Below are 23,551 nucleotides of genomic sequence, written 5' to 3'. Positions count from 1 at the left end.
GATCAATATATTCACAGTTCATAAGAAAAGAATGGTATATATATTTATATATATATATATATATATATATATATATATATATATAAATATCCTGCATATGGGCACATAAATTCTTTAAAACTGTGGACTTTCAGATACACCATTCCTATAACTAGTAAGCATAACATTTTCTACTATTATTTAGGGTACCATGCTAATAAAGATGATACTGCTTTCCTATAATGCCATGCAATGTGGTATGCAAGTAGATAGGCAACCTTTGTTGGTCATAATACTGTCATTAGGTGTTGTATGGGAGGTACTTGCTGAAGGATAAACAGGAGTTCTGAGAATGCAGAAGTTATTTAGTATGTAAGCATTCTGAGACAATTTGAGTTAGGTGTTCATCTCTAGTCTATGAGACAACTCTATGTCCATCAAGCCCTATTTAACAAGAAGATCAATCTACCCAAAGAATATGGGAGAGAGATTTAGGTAAAGCATATGCAATCATACATACGTCTCACACATATTCGTCCTTCATGTCGTAAAATAAAATTGATCTAAAAAGAACTGCCTTACCCTATCAATTTCTGATGGATGCTCTATCCAAATATTGATTGAAAAGACATTTTTCGTCAACTTTTAGACAGAAACTTTGGTCTATACAATCATCAAATTGTTGGAAACTATTTTATAGTGCATGGCTAGCATTTGGTATTCTTCAACAACATCTTCCAGATATTTACCAGATTATTTAATACTTTTCAGGGTTGGTGTTAGAAATCCAGCCCTGGTGAAAATCCCTATCACTGGAGCCAGTGGGCACACAACCTTTGGCACACAAAAACCACTCCTTTGTTATAATCACCTCTGTGATACCTAATGTTTTTAGGTGGGGGGGGGGGTTGTTTTGATTTATGGTCTAAACACTGAGTAGAATATTTGATGGTATAATTGTGCTTATGTAATAATGGTTACTGTGGATGATCATAAAACTTAAAACATCATCTCACTGTCTGTATCTGTCTGTCATGTGCAACCCCTATTTAATGTACAGCGTTGCATATTATGTTTGCACTATATAAATACTGTTTTTATTATTAATATTATTATTACTAATAACATTAATATTATTAATAATTGGTGGTTGATATTTGTACTGGTGAAGGCTGCCTTTTTGTCTTGGCTGTCTATAGGCACAGAACTTTTGTACCTAATACTAAAAACAACTTTAGTTCTGTCACTGCTCAGGTTTTAATCTATTTTATATTGTAGAGAATGCAGCAGGAAGAGAAAAAACTTATGAACTTTATGGTAAGGGTAAGGACGCAGTGACTTTAAATGGAGTCCCTGGAAGATACAATAATCCAGTTCATTAATATCCACCCAACACCAATGTCAAAATAGTTAAAAAAAAAATTATTTTTCAGATTTAAAAAGTGCCATATTTTACCATTTCTGTCTAGGAAAACGATCCATAGGTCAACTAAATGCTACCGATATTCTGGATGTCCTACTATCTCAAACTTATCATTACATTTTTTTAGTATGTCATTGTGATAAGAAGACAACTTGTAACTATATGATTCCGTAGTGAGATCAAGTGAGCATTTCTTTAAACCTGGCAATTGCCTCTTAAGAGCAGTAATCATATCGGCAATGGCACCATAGTCCCTTTAAAAAGAGTTACACTAAGATTACCTTGACTGCAGGGAATCGGTGATCATCACTTAGTGTACTATGCTTGAGATTTGGATGCTTATAAATACTTCTGCTTAACATCCCTTGAAGCTAGAATGCTCCACTGAAAATAGTTCTGATCAAAGCCATGTAAGCATGTCATTTTCCAGTCTGTTTTATTCATGCTGTGCTGAGAAAGAGATCTTCAGAAAATGCTTGCTCCATCTGCCTTGGCTGCTTCAAGGTGTTCACTTCTTTTATGTTGGATGGCAAATTTTCAGAAGCTGATGTCTTGTGATATAAACATTTGCTTATTAAAAGTTCTAACACCTTTTATGTAACATGTTGGGATATGTTAAACAATGTCTTGGAACTAGGTCATTCCTGCAGAGTGAGGTTGAACTTTATCTTGCAAAGCTTCCTTCTGTGCAAATATATAATACATTGTAATTTAATTGAACAAAACATCTGAGTATTAAAATGTGGTATAGGACTAGCTTTTGTTTTATTGATCAGTATATCCATGTAGTGCATTTGTAAATAAAAATAAAAAGTGTTTTATAGTGTCATTAAAATTGAAGGTCTTTTCCCTTAAAATTGTCCAAGAATTTTTAAAGACGGTGCATCTAATATGTTTTTTTTACATTTGTGTTACTTGGGTTGTTGCCACATGTCCTATCACTCCAGCAATTTTTGTGACAATAGTATGTTTTATGGTGAGCAGCATTTTCCTGACTATACTCTAGCTTTGATTTAAGGAATAACTACATGCCTATTTTTCCCTTTTGGTCAGGTCCCCCTGACCCCACAACAGTATTGAAAAAAATGTTCAGGGGCTTTCTGATTTTAGTGATTAGGGATACATGAATATCACTAATGCAATACCCTTGCCCATAACAGGGCAACGCAGTTACATTGTAGATACTTGGGCCAGACCCTCTTCTTTATTATATTACAGTATGCAGTATTTGAACTTTATTACTTCTATTGTTAACCCAAATATCCGTTTACTGAAAATCCATATATTAAAGCTAAAAAGGCATAGCACATGAGACACTTGGAAACCTTTTATACAAATTTTACAATTGTATGAGCCTATTGCATTTTTATTAAAAAAAACACTATTTCTACTTGCACAACCTGGGCTTTTAAAACAGAATGCATAGAATTATTACAACAATGAATACAGGTATCAACAATAACTGAACCTTTTCTTCTTATTATAAGTACTTTTAGTTATTAGCAAAGTTTTAATTAGAGCCTGTTTCTAAAAATTTTCTGAAAAATTACTGAATTTAGAATATTGAATGTCTCTCTTTTGTTTTTTAGGCCTTTGCTTAAGACCTCCATACTGACCACATCAAATAGTCAATGACTTTGAAATATCCTTCATCTCAATTATGAAAGGCATATCAAGCAGCCGTAGCCATCATCATGGGGTTGTTTGTGATTCAGTATGTGAAACTTTGCCTCATCACACAGACAGAAAGCCATATTTGCTGAATCCAGTGGATCCTCATCCTGCGGATCATCCCTACTATGCTCAAAGGAACTCATATCCAGTAGAATGCATGATGCCCTATGGGGATCAAATTGCTAGTAGTACTTTTCCAAGGAGACATTACAGTTCTCACCATGAGCTTAAGGATGAGTGTGCACTAGTCCCCCATGGAACAGTAGGAAAGGGTAATCGACTTCCTACCAATCTCTTGGACCAGTTTGAAAGACAGATACCAATCAATCGAGATGGCTATCACACTTTGCAATACAAAAGGAGTGCTGTGGAGCATCGTGGTGACAGTCCTGGTAGGATACGTCACTTAGTTCATTCAGTTCAGAAACTCTTCACAAAATCCCATTCCCTTGAAGGACCAATGAAGGGAAATAGTAATGGAAACAAAGCCAGTCCAGATGAAATGCAAACTGTGAGATATGGCAAGCGTAGTAAAAGCAAAGAAAGAAGAGCTGAGATGAAACCAAGAACAAATATTTCAGGGTGGTGGGGATCACAGGATAATCTAGACAACGATGTCTGCATGTACCATGGGCCCTCTACAGTCATGACAATGGGTAGATGCCCTGACCGATCTACATCTCAGTATTTTATGGAGGCTTACAATACAATTAGTGAACATGCATTAAAGTCATCAAGAAGCAATAATGATGTGAAATGCAACACATGTACAACAAATTTACCTGTGAGTTTACCTGTAAGTTTGGACAGCCAGATGTTGAAGAAAAGCTCCTGGGCATCTACACTCACAGTAAGCAGGGCACGGGAGGTATATCAGAAACCTGCTATAAACATGGAGCAGGCAATGGTGAAATCTGAGTTATGTCAACCAGAGCGGGCATGTCAGTATCTACAGGTATGTTATAAATATTATTTTCCTCATTCTATGTGATATGTGACTATTCCTTTTTTGTAACTTGCGTACCTAGTATGTCTATTGAAATGCTAATGTCGTTTATATGTTTTGATACTTTGCAGTATTTGAGAGTTCCATATGTGATTACATTTAGGACATTGTTTATTGCAGGCAAAAATACATTAGTTGGTCTGTCTACGACCAAGTGACTGTTTAACTGAGCTCAGCTCTAGGATATTGAATGAAATAAAAAATATCAAATTACCTTACTAGACTGAGTAAAATGCTTTTGGGACCTTCTGGTATAAATTATTTATATGTAAATCAACAGATGTTTCAGATATTGATCTCAGACAAAATGGTTCCTCCAAGCTCTAAATACTCTATAGGGAGAACTGTGCTTCTTAGTTAGTGGCATAGCAACGCATCATTCATAGATAACACTATTTAGATTCCTTTCAATTTTAAGTAAATATTTGCTATAACTTATGATTTTGGAATACGTAAGCAGACAAGTAAGTGATCAGATATTCAGGTACTGCCCTTTGTGGTACTGCTGCCTAACTGCATTATTTCTCAGACTCCTTTTTTCAAAAAATGCTGATCTGTTTAAAGTATACACAAGAAGCTAGAAAAATGAGAGTTGCTTTTCTTTCTTGTTTTTAAAATGCAGATGGGAGATCATGCTATTCAGACGTAAAAGCTGCATGTATGTAATCTGTATTGAAGCCAGGAATTGGTGACAACCTGTATTTTAAAATCAAATTTACTATGCCAAGGCAAACTAAAGTAAACTGTTTACTGGTAAATTAGATATACATGCAACACAAATATGACTTTAAGGCCTCTTTCACATCCACGGTGTAAAACTTTGCAGTTGACTACTCCCAGGCACACAGCAAACAGGTGCTGTACAATTAGAAGCAGTGAACAGCGCTGCAAGTAACCACATTTCTACAAGGCTGTGGCTGCTCTGCAACTCTTACAACAGCTATTTAACACAGCCAATAGTGATCTGCCACAGTCCAATGAACCTGCATGCAAAAAAATGGTTCCCAGCCGTTTTATTTTACTTAAATGTGTAGTCCGTTTTTTTTGGCTACTGTGAGCAAGCACAGCTGAGTGTTGCAAAATATGGGGAAACGTGGACACTCATTCCTCTTTCTCCTACATGATGGACAAAGTGCTTGGTGACTCAAAAAGCTGTGCTTTAACATATTGTTGGAAGGAGAACCCTTGGTCCTGTGTACGCTTTACTTAGTGACTTGCGGCTTACCAAGGGTTTTGCTTCTGATAGCCAATCAGAGTGACAGGAAAGCAAAAGCAAGTTTTGAATATGTGAAGTTGTGGCTTTGCCCTGTGTTTGTCCTCATTTTGCTCTGTGATTTGTAATTATAATCATTTCTTAATGAGGGCAATCATAATTACAATCAGAGCACATTCACATATAAAAAAAATAAAATAGGTGGCAGAGTCTCTTTAGGAAACTGCTTTTTTCTAGACAACATAGTGCTTGGCCTTGCAAGTATTTTATCCTTTCCTGTTCCTGTATGTTTTTTTGTCTGCATGTCAGGACAGGATAGTAATCCTTCTGATTCTTTAATCATTTTGTTCTGCTTCGTTAATTAGCCCAGTCTCAATGATGTCATATAAGTGTGTTGATTTTAAGAGGATGGGCATTTGGAAGAGGAGCACTGACCTCTGCAATGCAGTCTTCAAGCACATGTGCTCACTCTACCCCAAGGCTGATCTTCAGATACAGAGCAATCTTTCAATTCAATATTATGAAACCTTAGTGAAAAAGTAGAATACAAATTGTTTCTTAGGCATCACCCCAGCAAGATATGCTGAAGGACCAATAGGGTTGTAAAGAAATCCTTATTTATTTCTATAATTTTGTTCATACTCCCAAAAACCTTTTATGAAATGCAGTTTGCATAGTGGATCAGGATCCACGCACAAAGCCTAAACACAAATATATATTTAATTTCATCCATATGGTAATATTTTTTTCTAACTGGACTAAAAAAAAAAAAAAGAATTGTCTTGATGTGTTAGCTTTATGAGTCTATTGAGCTTAAATTTCCTGTTGAGGATCTTAGTCTTTCCAGGTGTCTCTCTATCCATTCACCTCAACATCTTCTTGTAGCACTATCTGAAGATAGGGGAGCCCTTTATGCAAGAGGTTTATTAACAGCTTCACCCTCTCCTCTCTGTCTTTGTAAGAGCTCTTAGGAAATGTTGTTTCTTGGGTGCACCTTTGTCAACAGAAAGTGATTTTGGAAGCCCTGGAGATCCCTTCTCCGGGCTGAGTCTGCAGGGTTTACTTGTAGGCCTGTAGTACTAATATCTAACAAGGGCTTTTTCTGCTACTAGAAGATGATAGCAGGAATATCTGGGATTTATTTCAAAACTGGAGACCATCTTTAGGCATTTTCACCAAACAATTACTGAAGTTTTTGACGTATCTCAAAAAGAGGAAATGATACAGAAAGGGAAATAGCTTCTAAGTGGAGACATAATGAAGGACTTTGTACAGTGCTGTATAATATCTCAGTTCTATATAAATACAAGATTGTGATAAAAATAACTGTTCAGTCTTTTGTCCTTAAGTTATTACCACACTTTTGGTTTGTTTGCTGTCAAGAGGTTTTATAGTATTTAGAGAGTTAATTACATACACCCACATTTAGCTTGAAAGAAGCTTGAGTCCTACAGCGGTATGTAAGTAGAACCCCAAGTGTAATTTATCATCAGATAATAAACCGCAGAGTTCAGAATTTAGATTGGTTGGATGGGTTTGTTTGATATGTAAACCCCAGCGTTCTCTAACTTTACTAATAATTACCAAATAATAGCTTATAAGAGATTTTATTGGGTGTTCGCCACATGGAAATTTGTGATAATGCTAAATTTTATTGAAGAATTTTTTGGCTGTTTGACAAGTTGGCCCTCGTGTTTAGTCATCGATGAAATGTACCACTCTCTCCACTTGGCTTGCAGCTTTTCTAGATGTTTACAACATCTGAACTTTTGTTGCTTCTCACTGAGATACTTTTGTAAATCAACAATCATTTTCTTTTATGTGGTGTTCACTGAATTTTGTTAGATTTAGTTATTTGTTTTTCTCTTCTTTGTGTGAAGCTGCTCTATTTATCACAAACCAGTTTCTGTGGCAATAGAGCAGAATCACATGCTGAGCCTTCTACTCTCTTAAGACTGAACAATATTCAGCTTGCTCCCCATGCCAATGAATGATTATTGACATTGCTCCTGAAGGCTGGCATCCAATAAGCTTTTTATTCTGGGGGAAAACAGCAGTCTTGATATATAAGGGAAGCCGAGGAAGCAAGGGAATGATACAGTTCTCAATTTTTTTATTTTTTTGGCTGTAACATCTAACAAGTTAAGGTTGAGTAATAACTGGCAAGGACACTAAATTACATGTGTTAGACATTCAGTACTGAGCAGTCATTAAGCATTGTTCTCTCGTTCTGTGATCTCATTTCATTAATTATTTGCGTGCTTAAAGAATGCTTAAGTTACAAATATAGTGTTTGGTGAGTGATTGTTAAACACTCCCCTCCAGTCCTTCTGTTTACTGCCATAGTCACCCACATTGAAATGGCAGAACGATGAGAAAAACCTAGATATTCTTCACTGGCTTAAGTCGATCAGATGATGAACATCATTTATCACAAACAATGTTTATATGCATTTTCAACAAGAGAGGTAAGTAATTGATGTTAATAGGCATGCATTGTAATAATAGCCTGCATGTTCAATAGTCTGTGTCTTTGGTGTGTACTATAGGTTGCGAGTTAGATAGTAAGGAGAAAAAAATTTGGAATTTAGTTTTGAATATTATGCCTTATTATTATGTATAGTTGTAATTTTGCATTGACTGTGTTCTTGGTTCTGGCAATGTTAATAAAAGGTAATACATGTACATATATATATATATATATATATATATATATATATATATATATATATATATATAGAATATATCTCCTTATGATACTATCAATATACTGGAACTCCATATTTGAATTACACATTTTGTACTAGTGTGTATTTTTTTGAGTTTATTACTCATTTGTACACTATATTTATATTTGGTTTGATTTTTACAATTTAATTGTATCATAATTCAGTTAGCCTTTAATTCTTCTAGTTCCTGATATAATACTGGGATTTGGTATCTGAGTAATATATATTATACCAAAAGCAGTTGAATGCTATATTTGTTGTAGGCTAAACATTAACAGAGAAAAATTAATATATGGAAAAAGAAGAAACCTTTTTTATTAGAAAACTGTTTAGCATGATTTATAGAGAACCAATAATTCCTTTTGTGCTATATGTTTTATGAAAGTTTGAATTTGAGGGGTTTAAAAAGAGCCAGTTACATATGGGTTTATAGAAAAAAAATGAATATTCACTTTCCAGCACTTTTTTTTGCTTAACACGATTACAAACAATTTGTGTGATTTGAATCAGAAACTGGTAGATAGTCTGTGAGGTCAGACTGTCACCAAGACCTCAGATGTCAGTAATGACCCTTGGTCCCTGAGCCTCAAATTGATGTGGCTTAGACAAAGTAAAAAAAAGCTGAATTATATTACAATATGCATTGCTGTGACTGCTTCTCTTCAAGTATTTAACTCTGTAAAACCCTTTAGAAAATAAACTATATAATCCAAATCATATGCTTTTGTATATTATAAAAAAGGAGTTAAGTGTAAACTTAACATTTAAATGTTAAACTTAGTCATGCTTTTTCGTAGTACTACAACTTCCATCCTGTAGTCATTACCACACATAGCTGGGAATATTTTTAATAAACTAAATAAATAAATCACCTAAGTGTTCTTTTCAGGCCATCTAAACTGGGTGGATTATCCAGCATATTATTCCAACCATCCAACTGTTGTCAACCGATGACCCTCATTCAGTCAGACAAAGGGGGTGGTTCTAATAGCTAACATTTCATCCCCTCCTCTTAACCTCTTGGGCTACTTTTTCATATTACTCAGATGGAAAAAATTTCTACAAAGAACACACCTTTATATTACATTACACTTTTATTTGCATTAGTATAACCATGTTTCTCTTAATGAAACTACAGCTATAGAAATCTAGTCCTAAAATATAAGTTAACTTATAAATATTAACTGTCATTTTTGAAGAATATAATTGGAGAGTCACTATTATTTGTCTTGACAGTCACATTTGTGCTGTTACTGCCGACTACCTTTTAAAAAATACTAGCTTCCTAGATATCAGGGTTGCAACTATTTCAAAACTGTGATTCACTCCATGAACAAGCATGTAGCTAAGGTCTTCTGAAATTACTTTGCCTTTCATAAACCGCATGCTTGCCCTGGCATTTAAAATTTTATATCTAAATTTTAAACAATGAAAAAATTTAATTTAGCTTACCATGTTATATGATATGTTCATATCAAAAAGGTTTACATTTGGTGTACTAACAAGGACAGTTATCCACAGGGCCACTCACTGCACACTTATCACGGCATCACTCATGGACTAAATAACTTATTTGCATCCTAGTTTTAAGCCTATTCATTCTGAGATAACTAAGTAGCACATATATTGTTTTGTTTTTTCAGTACAAACAAGGCTTTCTCTAGGCTTTTTTTCTACTTTAACCAGTGATGATTTTAAAACAATATGTGTATATTTATAAATATGTAAGGTTAAGAAGGTTGCATTTATCATCACGTCTCATGTCTTTTGTCTCAAAGGTAACTTAAAAATTTGCTTTGGCCTCTATCAGGATTTTTTAACTTTGATTCTACAGTTGCTTGGCCAAACCTCTAGAAGATCTGGCAGGCTGGTGCTTGGATGGAGCTGCCAGTTCTTATGATGTATTGGCACTATATGTAAAACAATTTGTAAAACAATTGCTGTGTCTGGTACTGTAGTGCTTGTATTGAGCTGGAGGAAGTTGTGCAGTTTGAGATTAATACAGTACATTAGGGTTTCATTAGGGTCTGCTTGTTTATACAGCTCCAGACTAAGTGATTGTAGATTACTAACATAAATACACAATTAATCTTAAATTAAGCAAGACCAGACATTTAGTTTTCACAGAAAATTACACATCCCTAACATAAGTGGGAAAAGGTGTAAATTGTGTGATGGTTTAATGTAATTGTTTAAAAAAGCTATGTAAATTTAAACAAGACATTTTGTCTTCTAGTGGTGACCAATATTGTGTTAGTTTTGCTGCCAGTTTGTTGAATTGCCCCAGTGTTTGGGTTGATTTGTATCGAAATTCGGCCAACATTACGCACTCAACTAATTCAACAGGCAGGCTGTGACAGCTGTTAAAATTTGCCTTCCTGATTCGCTAAACCTTAAAGCTTTATTTTGGTCCTTCCCCCCCACAACAAAAAAACACAGACCCTTTAATAGGCTTGGGACCTTCCTGGATAAAGAGATGGGGCCACAAATGTATGTGCCACTTTTCCTATTTAAAAAGATCCGATGGAATTTTTTACCGAAAAGGAAGGGTGCAGAATGCATGTAATCAATCCCCTTACCTTTCAGAAAAGACCTCCATCTGCCCCCAGTGGTGGCAGTTTTTTTTAATCCATTAAGGGAATGGGTTAGGTAGGGGTACCATGTACCCTTGTACTTGTCCCCCCCCCAAGGTGTGGGGGCTGGTATCTGGGGCCCCATTATTAAAGAGGGCTTTAAAGTTGCAAATAAGCCCCCCATCTGCAGACCCCACAACATAGGGGTCAGGTTGTGGGGAAGAGATCCTTTCTCACAGTGATGGCTCCTGCCATGGTTGGAAGCAGGCAGGGGTTTGGAGGAAAAAACAGATTTCAGAAGACCTTTATGAATAGGAATGGGGGCACACATGCTCGCTGCTCCATTTCCCATACAGTAATGTCCCAAGCCTATTGAAAGATCTGGTTTTATTATTGTGTGTGTGTTTAATACATTAAAATTGTAAGACTGGCCTTTAGACTATAGCAGCTGTGCTACAGTTACAGAATATGGCTCTGTGAAAAGTCTGACCACAGAACATCAGAGATGTTCAGACTTAGTCATTCTAGGTTGAATGACTGATGTTAACCAACACTATTCCTAGCTCATGGATTCATGGAATTAGATTGCGGGTTGCAGCGGTTATAGCTACGTCTTATCTGATGTTTTTAGGAGGCCAAGACCACTGCTATCACAAGTTGTAAAAAAACAGTTGGCATTATGTCCTTTTTTAAATAAAAAGTTATTTTAAGTTATATTTATAGTTATTTTTTATAGTTGTTATAGTAGTTTTTTATGCAACTTTATTTTCATTAGTTTTGTTATTGCATCTCATGCAAAACGTAAGATGTAGCACTACAATGAATAGTAAGAAAGAACACTAAAATTTTGGAAGCAGAGGCTGTATATGTATTAAGCAGGTGTGCCTACACCCATATAAGTAACTAATTATATACTGTATTAACTTTATTTTTTCAAAACAACAGATATCATTCTACTTGAATTATACTGATCTCTTTATTACCTTTATTTTCAGTAGACGGGTTTTTACCAGAGTATGAACAGCACAATGCATTCCAGTACTGCCCCTCTTCAACTAATATGCTGCTGTTTGTCAACTGCTTTGCCATGTGGTTGAATTAGGTTAAGTGTTGTTGAGGTGAGGTTCTTCCTCCAAAGGAGGAAAAGAAACTGGGTGGCCAGAAACGACTTGTTGCTATCAGGAACCGCGCTGTGATTTAGTTGAATGCGAGTTGTTGGGAGTGTGGTTGAGCATGCAGTAGAATTCTGCACTTAACTGGAAAACATAGAAAATTGTCCATTTACAATATGAAGATTATACAAGGTATACCAAACTGTAGGACCCTCACTAACACCTACTTAAAATTTAAGCATCCACCTAAAATGTCATATCACCTTGTCTATGCCCTAAGCATTATCCCTAGGGCTTATTAACTTTTTTTAATACACAGTCATTTCATCCTTTGCCAGATTACTTGCCTAACATTACACAGCCATGCCATTGAAATCACAACCAATCCCCCTCTAAAAATGCTTTTTAGGGAAGATACTGTGAACTTCAGTTCCAATATTTACTGTGAAAAAAGAAGTGTGGATAATTATCTTGGTCACAGTTCTCATACGATACCATTATTTCCTAAAACTTCAGAAAAGAAAAGTTTTTTTGGCTATGCTATTCCACTTTCTTTGACTTTGACCTAATAGGACATATTTGTGAGGATAATTTATTGTCAGTACAGGTAAGACATATAGCAGTGTAGTCAGAACCCAGTGTTCATATTTTAAAGTAACATTTTGTGTCAAGGGCATGAAACAGATTGTTGAAGTTGCTGATAGATCTTTTAGGTTCATTCAAGAAGCATACTTTGCTTGCACTTCTTTTCAGCAGTACAGTTCCAGGAATAAATCAAGAGAATGTAGTATATTCTCATATAATTTACCCCTCTTTCTTTGAGGAGGGTGCGCTAATTTACTTATTTGAGCTGTGCTTTCTGACTTTGATAATTTACAAGCAACCAGACATTAACCAGTATCATCCACTGTCATTCTCATACACATCCCCTGGTCCCTGCAGTAGTATCCCTCAGTTGATTAGAGAATTCAATTCCTCTTGGTTAATACCCTTTTGCTTGGACTCTTCAGGATACATGCTTTGTCTGTTGCTGGTCATTCCATTTTATGAAATTAGTATAAAAAAATGTCCTGACCACACATGAATATAAACCAAACCGTCAAGCTCAGGGAAATTCCAGGGAGAATTAGAGTCACAAATGTTTTAATGTTTTAATTCTAGCTTCCCTCCAGTGAGAAAATTTTCTAGTTTGTATTAAAGGAAGACAATAAGATGTCCAGAAGGCAAACCACACCGTGCATCTTCTACTGGAGCTCTTTTTCTGTGATCTTAAAGCACTGGGAAATCTGACAGCTTGTTTTATATAAAAGCTATTAATATATAATTATCTGAATTATGTCCCCAACACAATAAAATAAAAAGATGTCACTGAGAAGTTATGTGCCATATAAAATTATGAGACTACAAGCTGAGTGATTTTCTTTGAGCTGTAGTACTCAGGGTGATGCAAAATGTGATTGAAGTTGGTACTTGGTCCTCTTATATTAGGTAAAGCAGGAAGACGTCATTATCACATGCAAAATACCATGCAAACGTGCACTAGGCTTTCAATTGAATATAATCTTTACATCTTTAATCTTTATTTTTGTTGTATAGTTAAAGCCCAGCTCCAGGCAGATAGACAAAAATTTAACTCTGTATTCAATAATAAATTATGAGACCTCTTTTATCAAAAGGGGGAACATCCTGTTTGCCAGAAAATTGGCTTTCTTTTTGCATAAATTCCATTTTACTGTTCAAAACATTTATGGAAGTTGTGATCAGATGAAATGTTCAGTACTTGTAGCAGGATTTTGGTAAGTGCCACTTCCAGTAATAAAATGAACAATAATTAAATATATTATATTTCTGAATCCCAGATAATGTTCACCAGTTTGAAGTGGAACTAAACCTAGGACTACGCATCTATCCCTATTCCATTGCAGGGCGCTACGATCTTCCCTTTTCTGTGCTTCCCAAAGACAAACTTCAGCCATCTTGACTGGGCATGCCAGGATGACGTAACTCCATTTCTTTAAAAACCCACCTGCCTGAATCTATGAAGTTTAAAGTGGGACTTCAGTTCAACTTTTAAAGTAAAAATTGCATGGGTTACAATAGGGATAGGTGGTGTTAGTTTTCAACACCCTAAAAACCAATATGAATCCCCCAGGGACAATAAGCAAGAAATTTCTTTTGATCTGTGGCTGCAAGTTTATGACCACTATTTTAGTGGTTATAATTGGAAGAAATAGCAATCATCCCCCCATTCAAGTACCTATTGGCAATATAGGGTAGTTACAGCATTGTTTAAACTTAAATATGATCAATCAGTACTCTCCACCATGAAAAAAACTGAATGTGCCATTCAGGAAAAAAGGGGCAATCTTTTGATCTGGTCACCACTTTTTTCACAAGTAGGACCTTAAATGTGTTTTTAACAATTCATTCAGTGTCAGCCCTCAGCAACATTGTATAGCTGAACTAAAACCAGTAGAGGAAGGAATAACAAATAAAGCAAATCAGTTAGGGCATGTTCAGACTATTGGTTATTGCAAGCAGTATGAAGCAGTTTTACTGATCAAAAGCACTTGCAAAACATGGTTAAAATTGAACCAAATGGATGGGTTCATGATCCTTCTTATGACAGATAGTTGGTGATGGCGGAGTTGTCATACATTGGTGCCACTGGCAAATGCTAAAAATGCTTGTGCATGTGTTTTTTTTAAGCTGTTGCAAATGATTTTTACAAACAGTTCCAGTGCAAAAAAAAAGTGAAAAAAGGAATAGCCTTGCTAGGCTTTTGCAGTCACTTCCAAAACCTCCGAACAGACATTTGCACATGCCTGAAAAGCCTTGAAGTGACAGACTTTTACTACTACTGAGCACCTAGTGATTAACAGTAGGTGCCCGGGATGCTGTAGATAGTGCGGTAGATGCTGCCAGTCTGTACATACCTCTGTTCTACCTTGCTATCACCATGTGCTAGAGAATGGACAAGATCTCTATACAGTATTTAACTAGAGAAGTTACTGCAGTGTCAGCCAGGCCTGTGGTGTATGAATGAGCTGCTTGAGTCTCGGAACAATATATTAACAGAAATACAAATCCTCTGGCATATACAATAGCTGCCTATATGTACTTTATCTGTGCATGTAACTGTTTTTCATGAGTTTAGTTGTGTTTATACAGTCTGGTTGGGCATTGTTTTGTGTACTGAGATTTAATATTATTTTATTAGTGTTGCCTTTGTTCTATCTTTAGGTTCCCCAGGATGAATGGAGTGGATATGCCCCCAAGAGTAAAGATGAGGAGATTCCATGTAGACGAATGCGCAGTGGCAGCTACATTAAAGCCATGGGAGATGATGACAGCGGAGACTCCGACACAAACAGCCCAAAGCCATCTCCAAAGATTGCAGCACGGAGAGAAAGCTATCTTAAGGCAACCCAGCCATCACTCACAGAACTCACCACTCTCAAGTAAGACAGATTTTCAGTCTACATTGTAAGGCTAAGGCATGACTTGTAAGATGAGATATGTCTCTCATGAACATGCACTGCAGTTTTTATTTGTGGCTCTTTTTTGTGTTTTACCTTGAATAGGTAACAAGGAATGTTCATAAATTACATCCAACTGTATACATAAGTAAGTAATAAGTGAACAACAACCTGGCATTGCCTAACAACCTTACAAATACCCTACAAATTCTGTATTGTCAATATAGTTATGTAATCTGTATACAAACACACCCCCTGTTGCACAGGACCAGAGGAAAGCATCTTGTTCAGAAGGAAAGCATCTTGTTCAGAAGGACAGCAATACATCTCAGAATGAATTTTGTTTTAATATGAATAGAGAAACCTTTATAGGAGGAAAAATGATCCATGTAAGTCAAAGATCATAGCAGGTGCTCATGGGTAATAAGTGATCAGTGCTGCTGTTTGTGTAGTTTGTGTTGACTTTGGCAGGCATTTCCTTTATCTATAGCTTCTTCTGTGGCTGAAAGTACAGCTTCCCCACTGTCTGCAGCCACTAATGAGCAACTCTGAAGTGGACAAGACCAATTTAAAATTCTCATTACCAAGGAGCAATCTGCCATTTATTGTCTTTTGAAGAGCATGAGGAGGGTGAAATAAGATAGGTCATGCTAAGTTGGGATTTACAGTTACTATGCAGTAGAGTGGGAGAGGCAGACTTCTTCTTTAAGTGTCATTTCTGTTTCTATCAGTGTCTTTATTATTTAAAAAACTCCAGGCAATTCTACATCTTAGAATTATTCTTGTCACCACAGTGTCAGAATGTTTACTGAACTGAAAACAGAATACTTAGGCAGGATAACTTTTTTGCACTTGCTTGCAAAGCTAACGCTTGTAAAACTGCTGACTATTTCAGTGCGAGAAGAAAAGCCAGTGGCACTTGGCATAATACTGAGGAATGCTCTTAGTACATGCAATGATGGTGCTTTTTCTATGCTTGTCTGCAAAACCATCAAGGGAAAAGCCTTCACTTTGGATAATTATTGGGAAAGATGTAGTTTTTTATGTTGTCATATACTAGGGTGTTACATGTTACTGTGTGAATATACAAGAAATTATTTTTCAAATGTAACTGCTTCACATGTACATATCCTCCTATCCTATTGCAAATCTTTCAGTCCTTCTTATTATACCTTCATGAAAATATTGTTGGTCCACGCTTTTCTGGAAACCACTGGTTTACATAAACCTTTACATATGGACTCATACATCTGGCTGGCCTTGGCAGAAAAGACAGAAGGGGAGGGATACTCCCCCAAAAATAATTAATTAATTAGAAAAACACATTAAAACATAAAAATGGGTTAGCCGCTATTTTTTTTATCATGTTAAAAATATGGTGATAGTTCTGGTTTAATTCCACTAGCAATGTAGCTCACAATACATATATCAATGTATCAATGTATATATGGGGTACTACAATAGTTTTTTTTTAAACACTTGAACACACTGTCAAACCTACATATAACGATGGATTTGCTGTAAAATGCCATTAAATAAATATTAAGGCTATTAGGAAATATGGACATATATTCCTCAGCCTTCATGTAATGAACGTCCAAATTATCTTTGTAAATCAGTGTTACCCCAACAAACCTTAGAAGTCTTAAAAGTCTTAGAAGTATCAGGAAGTACAAAATAAAAAATGTCTTGCACCCTGTATACTTAACTTAAAAGAAGCTACAGCAAGTGATACATTAATACATTTATGGTAATAAAGCCAAACAAATGAATTTACTGGAGCCAAACATAATACAAAATGGAAAGCAGGTAGACAACTTGCATTTTAGTGTCAAGCTAGCAAGCTAGTCATAGACATCAGGGGCAATATAATATATATATATATATATATATATATATATATATATATATATATATATATATAAAACATGTTTAAAGAGCAGACAGAACGGAGAGTTTCAGGATAGCACCAAGATTCCCACTTCCCATACAAGAGTAGCAATTTAGCCAAAAAATATACCAATTAACATTCCTCAAGATCAGTCAGCAAGGGTTTGTCCTGAAAAGGTATGCAGGTCCATACACAAAATCTGTTTAGTGTCCAATTTCAATTGGCTTTATAGTCTTTGGGTATCCTAAAATAAGACCTTAGGTTCCAATAGCACTGGACAGACGTTTCAGTTTTGAACTTGCTTGTATCTGCATGAAATTGAGAAAAGGGGGATCTCTGGGGTTCTTGGAAAAGCATGTAAACTATGTGGGAAGAAATTAGTTGAGAAAATATTTGAAAAAAAATATTATAATGTAGTGTTGGTCAGATATAGGCCAATAATTAGTGCAAGGTAAAATAGGCATATGGGGATAGCTGTGGATATCAGGTTCCTTTTTTCAGTTTAACATAGGAGAATACAGTTTACCAAAATTAATATTGTAAATCAATGTAGAAACCATTTGGGTAGCAGTGATCCTAAAACAGACATTGCTTTATAAAACATTAATATAAAAAATTGTAGGAAAAAGTTCAAAGGCAAGTGATGTCACTATCCTTGAGCTGTTTGAGAAAGAGTAAGAATTGTAGTCCATCCCCACAGACTGGAGGAACAGCGGTTCATATATAAAACTGTGCTTCTTCTTTGCGCTTTCTACTCCAGTCTTGTTTTTACTAACTGCTTCTGCTGTCATCTCTCCCCCTCCATCCAACCATAATTAAGTCTCATTTATTCATTTCTCCCTCCTGCTGTCTGTAATCTACAACTACAGCCTTCTTTCCCCATTCTTACATTTATAATGTGGGCCCACATGTTCCACTCTTGTCCTCATGGGCTACTTGTCCAAAATATTGGCCTGGTGATTCACTTTCATTTGCTTTCAGTCATTTCACAGATCCCACTCTTTGTCATTTACTCTCTGCAATATTGCTTTTCTCCTGTGATCTTGAAACCCATATTTGGTAAATATGTCCCATCCCTATCTCTACAAGCTTTTATAAAATTGTCAGATGTATCTACTTCATCAAACATGTCCCTGTTGTGTTTGACATAGGTGAGTTGAAATCTCTATGCATTGGCCACCTTTCCTTCATCAGATGCTACTGATCACCCTTAATAATTCCACACCCCACCCATAGAAACTATCCCCAGAAACTTACCGTTACCCCTGGTGTTTATGCAATTAATCTTTCCTTGTTTGCATGAAACATAGTAAACCAGTAATCAATATATATCTAAGGTAATATCCAACAGTTATTAATAGACAATTTAAAAACCTGAACAAAACATCTGTTAACATTTCATTATCTGTATTGATGTCTGAAAATGATTTCTTCTATGTTCAGAGTTCATTGTACTTCATATCTCATTCTTTGTGCCATGTATATTTAGAAGATAATTTTTGCACATAATTATGTCAACTTTGCATGCAGTTACATAAAACTAATTACAGCTTGCTCTGCTTCCTATGAACTGTGATAAAAGTATGCAAACCAGCTCTTCACTAATGCAGATAAAAATAGAACACAAAGTAAATGTTGTTTTTGCTAAAAATTCTGAAAACACATGCGTTTTAGAGAAACACAATGGTAATAATAACAGATCACTAGATTATTTGTGGTTTTTAACATTTGTATTACCCTAAAAATTTAAGACTTCTTATTCTTAACACAATGTGTTAAGAATGTAAACAAATTACACACCTCCTTTAAAAAAGAAAACAAATAATCCATATATTTGTTAAAGTTGACTCAGTTGGCATTTTATGTGAATATTGTATTGTATACTGTATTGTATATTTGTACATTGCACTTACCAGCCATTGCAATTACCAGCCATTAATTACATTTGTTTCCTTTGTTTGTTTTATGACCAGGGTAGTTCAGATGTCGCCCCCCCTTTTACCTTTAACTTGTCAGTGCCCCCCCCCAAAAAAAAAAATACACCTTGAAACTTCACAGACCTTAAAAATGTCTGGCAAGCACCTGTTGTTTGTAAAACAGCATCCTTAATAACAATTTACAAACAAACATAAATCTTTTATGAAATTAATAACATACATACATGAAACATAACATAAATACAACAGTACTTCACTCTTTGTAAACAACAAACATACCCGTTTCAAATCCAAACACAACCAGGCTGCAGGTCCCCAAAAGCAAAGCCCGCACCAAACTGGATTCTCATTTTCAGGCCATCACACCACAATGGCCCCTAGCTGCCCAACAGCACCTTGGGGACCGTAACTATTATATACCTAAAGGGCATCACACCAAAACTGGTTCCCCCCTTCCAAGATTACTGACCGGGACCCTTGCTTTCCAAGACCCCAACCACTCCTCTCTCCCTCCTATTCTTCTCCCCTCCCGCCACTACCTTTAGGGAAGGGCAGGCAGCAAAGTTTTCTTGATCAGTTTTTTCTCACCAAAAACTGATCTTGAAAACTTCATGCCTACCTCTTTTAACACCTTCCTTCACCTTACGCCACCCCTACCTTCCAACCAATCCCATACTGTCATCTCCTTCTCCTTAACCATTCCCTCCCTGGTCTCCTCTTCACACTCTGTCATGTAGCCCTACGCTTATCTGGCTCTGCCGGCCTCCCTTGATCACATCTTAATGGTGTTTTAAATAAGTTGTTAAAAAAAATAGTTTTCTTTATATTCTTTTTTTCTGTATGTTCATACTTTAAAATTCCCACCAATACCTTTCTTTACTTTTTGATCAAAAATGCCCTTTAGTTTCTCCTAAAAAATCTATGTCAAAGTATTGAGGTTAGCAAATTAGGCATTATAGCATTATTATCAATTTTTCTTGTTTTTTTTATCAGGATCTCTTGTCATGAAGGGATAAATTAAACAATCATAGAATAGCACTGTAAAGAAATTCGAAATGGGAAACCTGGAGGGGTAAGTCTAGAAGTAAATAAATGAATGACCAAAAAGAGGACTTGAAAGGATTAAATCAGAAAACAAAGAAACAAATGGAGGACAGACAGTTCTAACTTGGTATTGCCCAGGTGGCCATGGCCCTTCTTGGGCTGTAGCGCCATGGGGTAAATTAACAATAGGATATGTTGGGAAATATAATTTGTATATAAGCTTTGCATAATGCAGTACAAAATCTGCTGATTTGAAAAGATAGGACACCACAGACTCTTGTTCATCTCATATTCAACAAACGTTTAACAAATTCTTCCTAATAATCCAAACTAATAATTTTAAGTACCCTGTGATTGTTAAGCTTTTGTAATGGGCTTAATTAGAGAGATCAACATATAATGTTTCATGCTGTGTGCATTCCAATCCTGCCTGCCAAAAATCATATTAATGTTTAATTAGAATATCTGTAGTGAGTCATTTGTAACAGTGTAAAGGGTAAATTTAGATCAGTAGCATTTATTACATTTTACATTAAACCCATTGTAGTCATTAAGACAGTGAAATCACCAAGGAGAGCTTTGTTCTTCAAGTAAAAAATATGCAACAATAAACTCAATTGTTTACAATAGGTAGAAAACATTGAAACATTACTAATTAAAGAGATCTGTAATCTTTCTTGTAGAGTCATTTTGCACCATACCAGCAAAGAAGGCAACTAAAAAACACCTTCCTGCTATACTCTAAATATAAGTTCTATTTGGGAAAATGCCAGGTGCATAACTCCACAGTACAGACCCTGGAAATATGGTGTCCAACTGCACAGCCTGCAATAGTAATTGTACAAGAAAACATACAGAAGGCAACCAAACCTCACCCTCAGATGTAATTTAACTTTTTAATAGAGATTATTATCTTATGGTTTACTGTTACTAAGACAGATCTTTCCTTGTAGAGATATATAAGTAGTCGCCTTATATAGCATACATTTTATAATGTTTCTTGTGTACACAGTGGACAACTTCCAAAGCCTCTACCAGTGTTTTCCAAAATGTTTTAACCACTTGAAATAACTTTCAGGTCTTCATGGAATCCCTGCTGTAATTACTGTATTTGAGAGCTACCTGAGAGGTCCAAATTGCTCATGGTTCAAAGAACCCCTAGCAACCTCTAGAGGAAGCCTGGTTGAGAAACACTGTTCTACATACACAGGAATAATAAGCATATATATATATATATATATATATATATATATATATATATATATATATATAACATATGATATAATAGTTTTGGTCTGGTATTATTTTTTACTACTTGTTTTGAGCTGGTGTTTAATATAATTTGTTTTATTTTCTATAATGTATTTATTTACAAAGACACTTTTTCTACAGATAGCACCCATATTGCACATTTTGCATAATGGATTTTTCTGCAGAGAGAGCACAGCAGTAGCTCCCTTGTTTTATAGGGTTTTTATAACTGAATGCCTATACAAGGCCATTTAAAACAGTTCCATAAAATTTGTTGGTTTTTTTATACAATGGAAAAGCATCTCCTGTATTGTGTTGTGGTCACACCAGTTGAGACCACAAAAAAGCAAGAGGCAGGATCAGCAGAACACAGACCACAAACCAACAGAGGTTCCTATCATAATCCACTCTACAGGTTTGCTCTGCAAATTAAAATGTCAAATGCATGGTAACAAGAGGGAAGCAGGCCACATATGTTTTCTCCGGATCTAACAACATGTGACCTATACTGCAATGTAGCAGCAGACATATTCTTGCCTCAGTAGAATCCCTCGTTAAATTGAGTATGTTTCTATATTTAAACCTAAAAGCCTATGATATATCTAAAACCTAAACCTAAAGATCACTAGCACCTGTTACACTTCCAGGTGTGTTAAATACATTGGGCCTAATTTATCAATGCTCTCCATAACTGGAGAAAATAGACTATCATGGGTGAACCTAGGTGATCGAGCAAACCTGGAATGGATATGGTCCAGGATTAACAACATTTGGTGGATCACACAGTTTCTCCAATAATAGTCTACCTTCTCCAGTCCTTTATAGCTTTATTATATTAGGCCCATTGTGTAGCCCACAAAGAATAATGGAAGACATAACCATCTAACACTTTCAGGAGTCTCAGCTTTTTTTCAACAAGCTTAGATCTTTAATTCAGCACAGTTTGGCAGCACTGACAGCATGACAGATATTCATTGCTTTCTTTAAGTTTTTATTTTTTAGAATAAAGGATTTTTTCATAGAGTATACATTTATAGTAACAAATAGAGTCCCTTAAGGTTTGCAATCTGATCTTCTGTTTGCAGTTTTTTCACTTTTCAAAAGGTAAAACTTTTCTTATTTAATATAAGAAAAGGAAATCGACTGATTGTAAAGTCTACAGTCTAACATAAACACTCACCGGATATCTCATGTTCAGCAGTCCTGTTGGGAATGTGAGACCTGCACTCTTCTGCCATCTAGTATGCTTTGAAATGTAAATGGCTTCTTGTGGGGTTCGGATTTGCATACTTTTATCCCTGCTTGAATTGTAGGGGGTACTAAGCAGATTAGGTTTATTGGAAATGCTAAATATGTAAACTGCCAAAAGGATAAAGCATTGCTGAATTAATTTGTTAAGAATTTGAGGTGTTCTGTAAGGGAATATGGTTTTACTTCCAGTTATCACCTAGACATAAAACAATATGGGAAAAATATGATGTAATTAGATTACCTAATATTATAGAACCAGCAAAAGTTCAAGTCAAATATATTTACATTCAGTTTTTTTATTACTGTTGTCTTTATATATAAAGAACATAAATGCGTTTCCTATACATGAGTTAGGATGTTCTGCTGGAAGCATGATATATGCTTTAATTAAATATGATTTTCTGCACTGTGTAATAAAAAAAATAAGCCGATTTTCAAACTGCTAGCGTTTCTTCCACATCCCACTGAGGGATTCTGGCTTATACTGTAAGAAAATGTCCAGATTGATCCTGGAAAATGAAAATGGTTCTCATTGTGGTAATGTGAGCCAGCACATCCTGTAATGGTAATTGAGAAAGGAACATGTTGTAAGATTCAGATGCCCATCTCTGTAGATTTGAGTGATTATTTTGATTTTCAGATCCGTTTAATCCCATTGTAAAATTCAATTCAGACAAATGCTACAATAAAAAAAAAGTATTAGTAATATATCAATATACCAGTCATTTTCAAATAACATAATATTTGTTACCTCAAGTTACAGTATTGTTTATGGTTTTGTTATTCTAGAAAAATAATAAAACAAAACCTTTAGGTAAATAGAACCTATAAATATAAAAAAAACAAACATATAAGTATATGTGGTAACTTCTGTTAGTCTTGCCATAATTTTTGTGTTCTTTTAACTTCCTGTGTACACAACTCCAGCAATGTAATTTAGCTCTCCCTGGTATATTCTAAGGTTTTCATAGGGTGTATATATATATTTA

General features: G+C 35.4%; 1 protein-coding gene across 5 annotated transcripts in view; it reads left to right on the top strand.

Moving 5' to 3' along the window:
* Positions 1-23,551, top strand: part of DLGAP1 (DLG associated protein 1) — a 303,658-nt gene that overhangs the window by 161,795 nt on the left and 118,312 nt on the right. For all 5 annotated transcript variants that reach the window (XM_072411376.1, XM_072411375.1, XM_072411379.1 and 2 more), the window contains 2 exons: positions 2,992-4,031; positions 14,953-15,170. In XM_072411376.1, the coding sequence (XP_072267477.1) occupies positions 3,063-4,031; positions 14,953-15,170 (1,187 nt within the window). In that variant the 5' untranslated portion in view covers positions 2,992-3,062. The remainder of the gene's footprint in view (positions 1-2,991; positions 4,032-14,952; positions 15,171-23,551) is intronic.

Source organism: Pyxicephalus adspersus, chromosome 5 (assembly GCF_032062135.1).
Source record: "Pyxicephalus adspersus chromosome 5, UCB_Pads_2.0, whole genome shotgun sequence".
In the NCBI taxonomy this organism is placed as follows: domain Eukaryota; kingdom Metazoa; phylum Chordata; class Amphibia; order Anura; family Pyxicephalidae; genus Pyxicephalus; species Pyxicephalus adspersus.
This window is presented reverse-complemented; position numbering and strand designations above follow the sequence as displayed.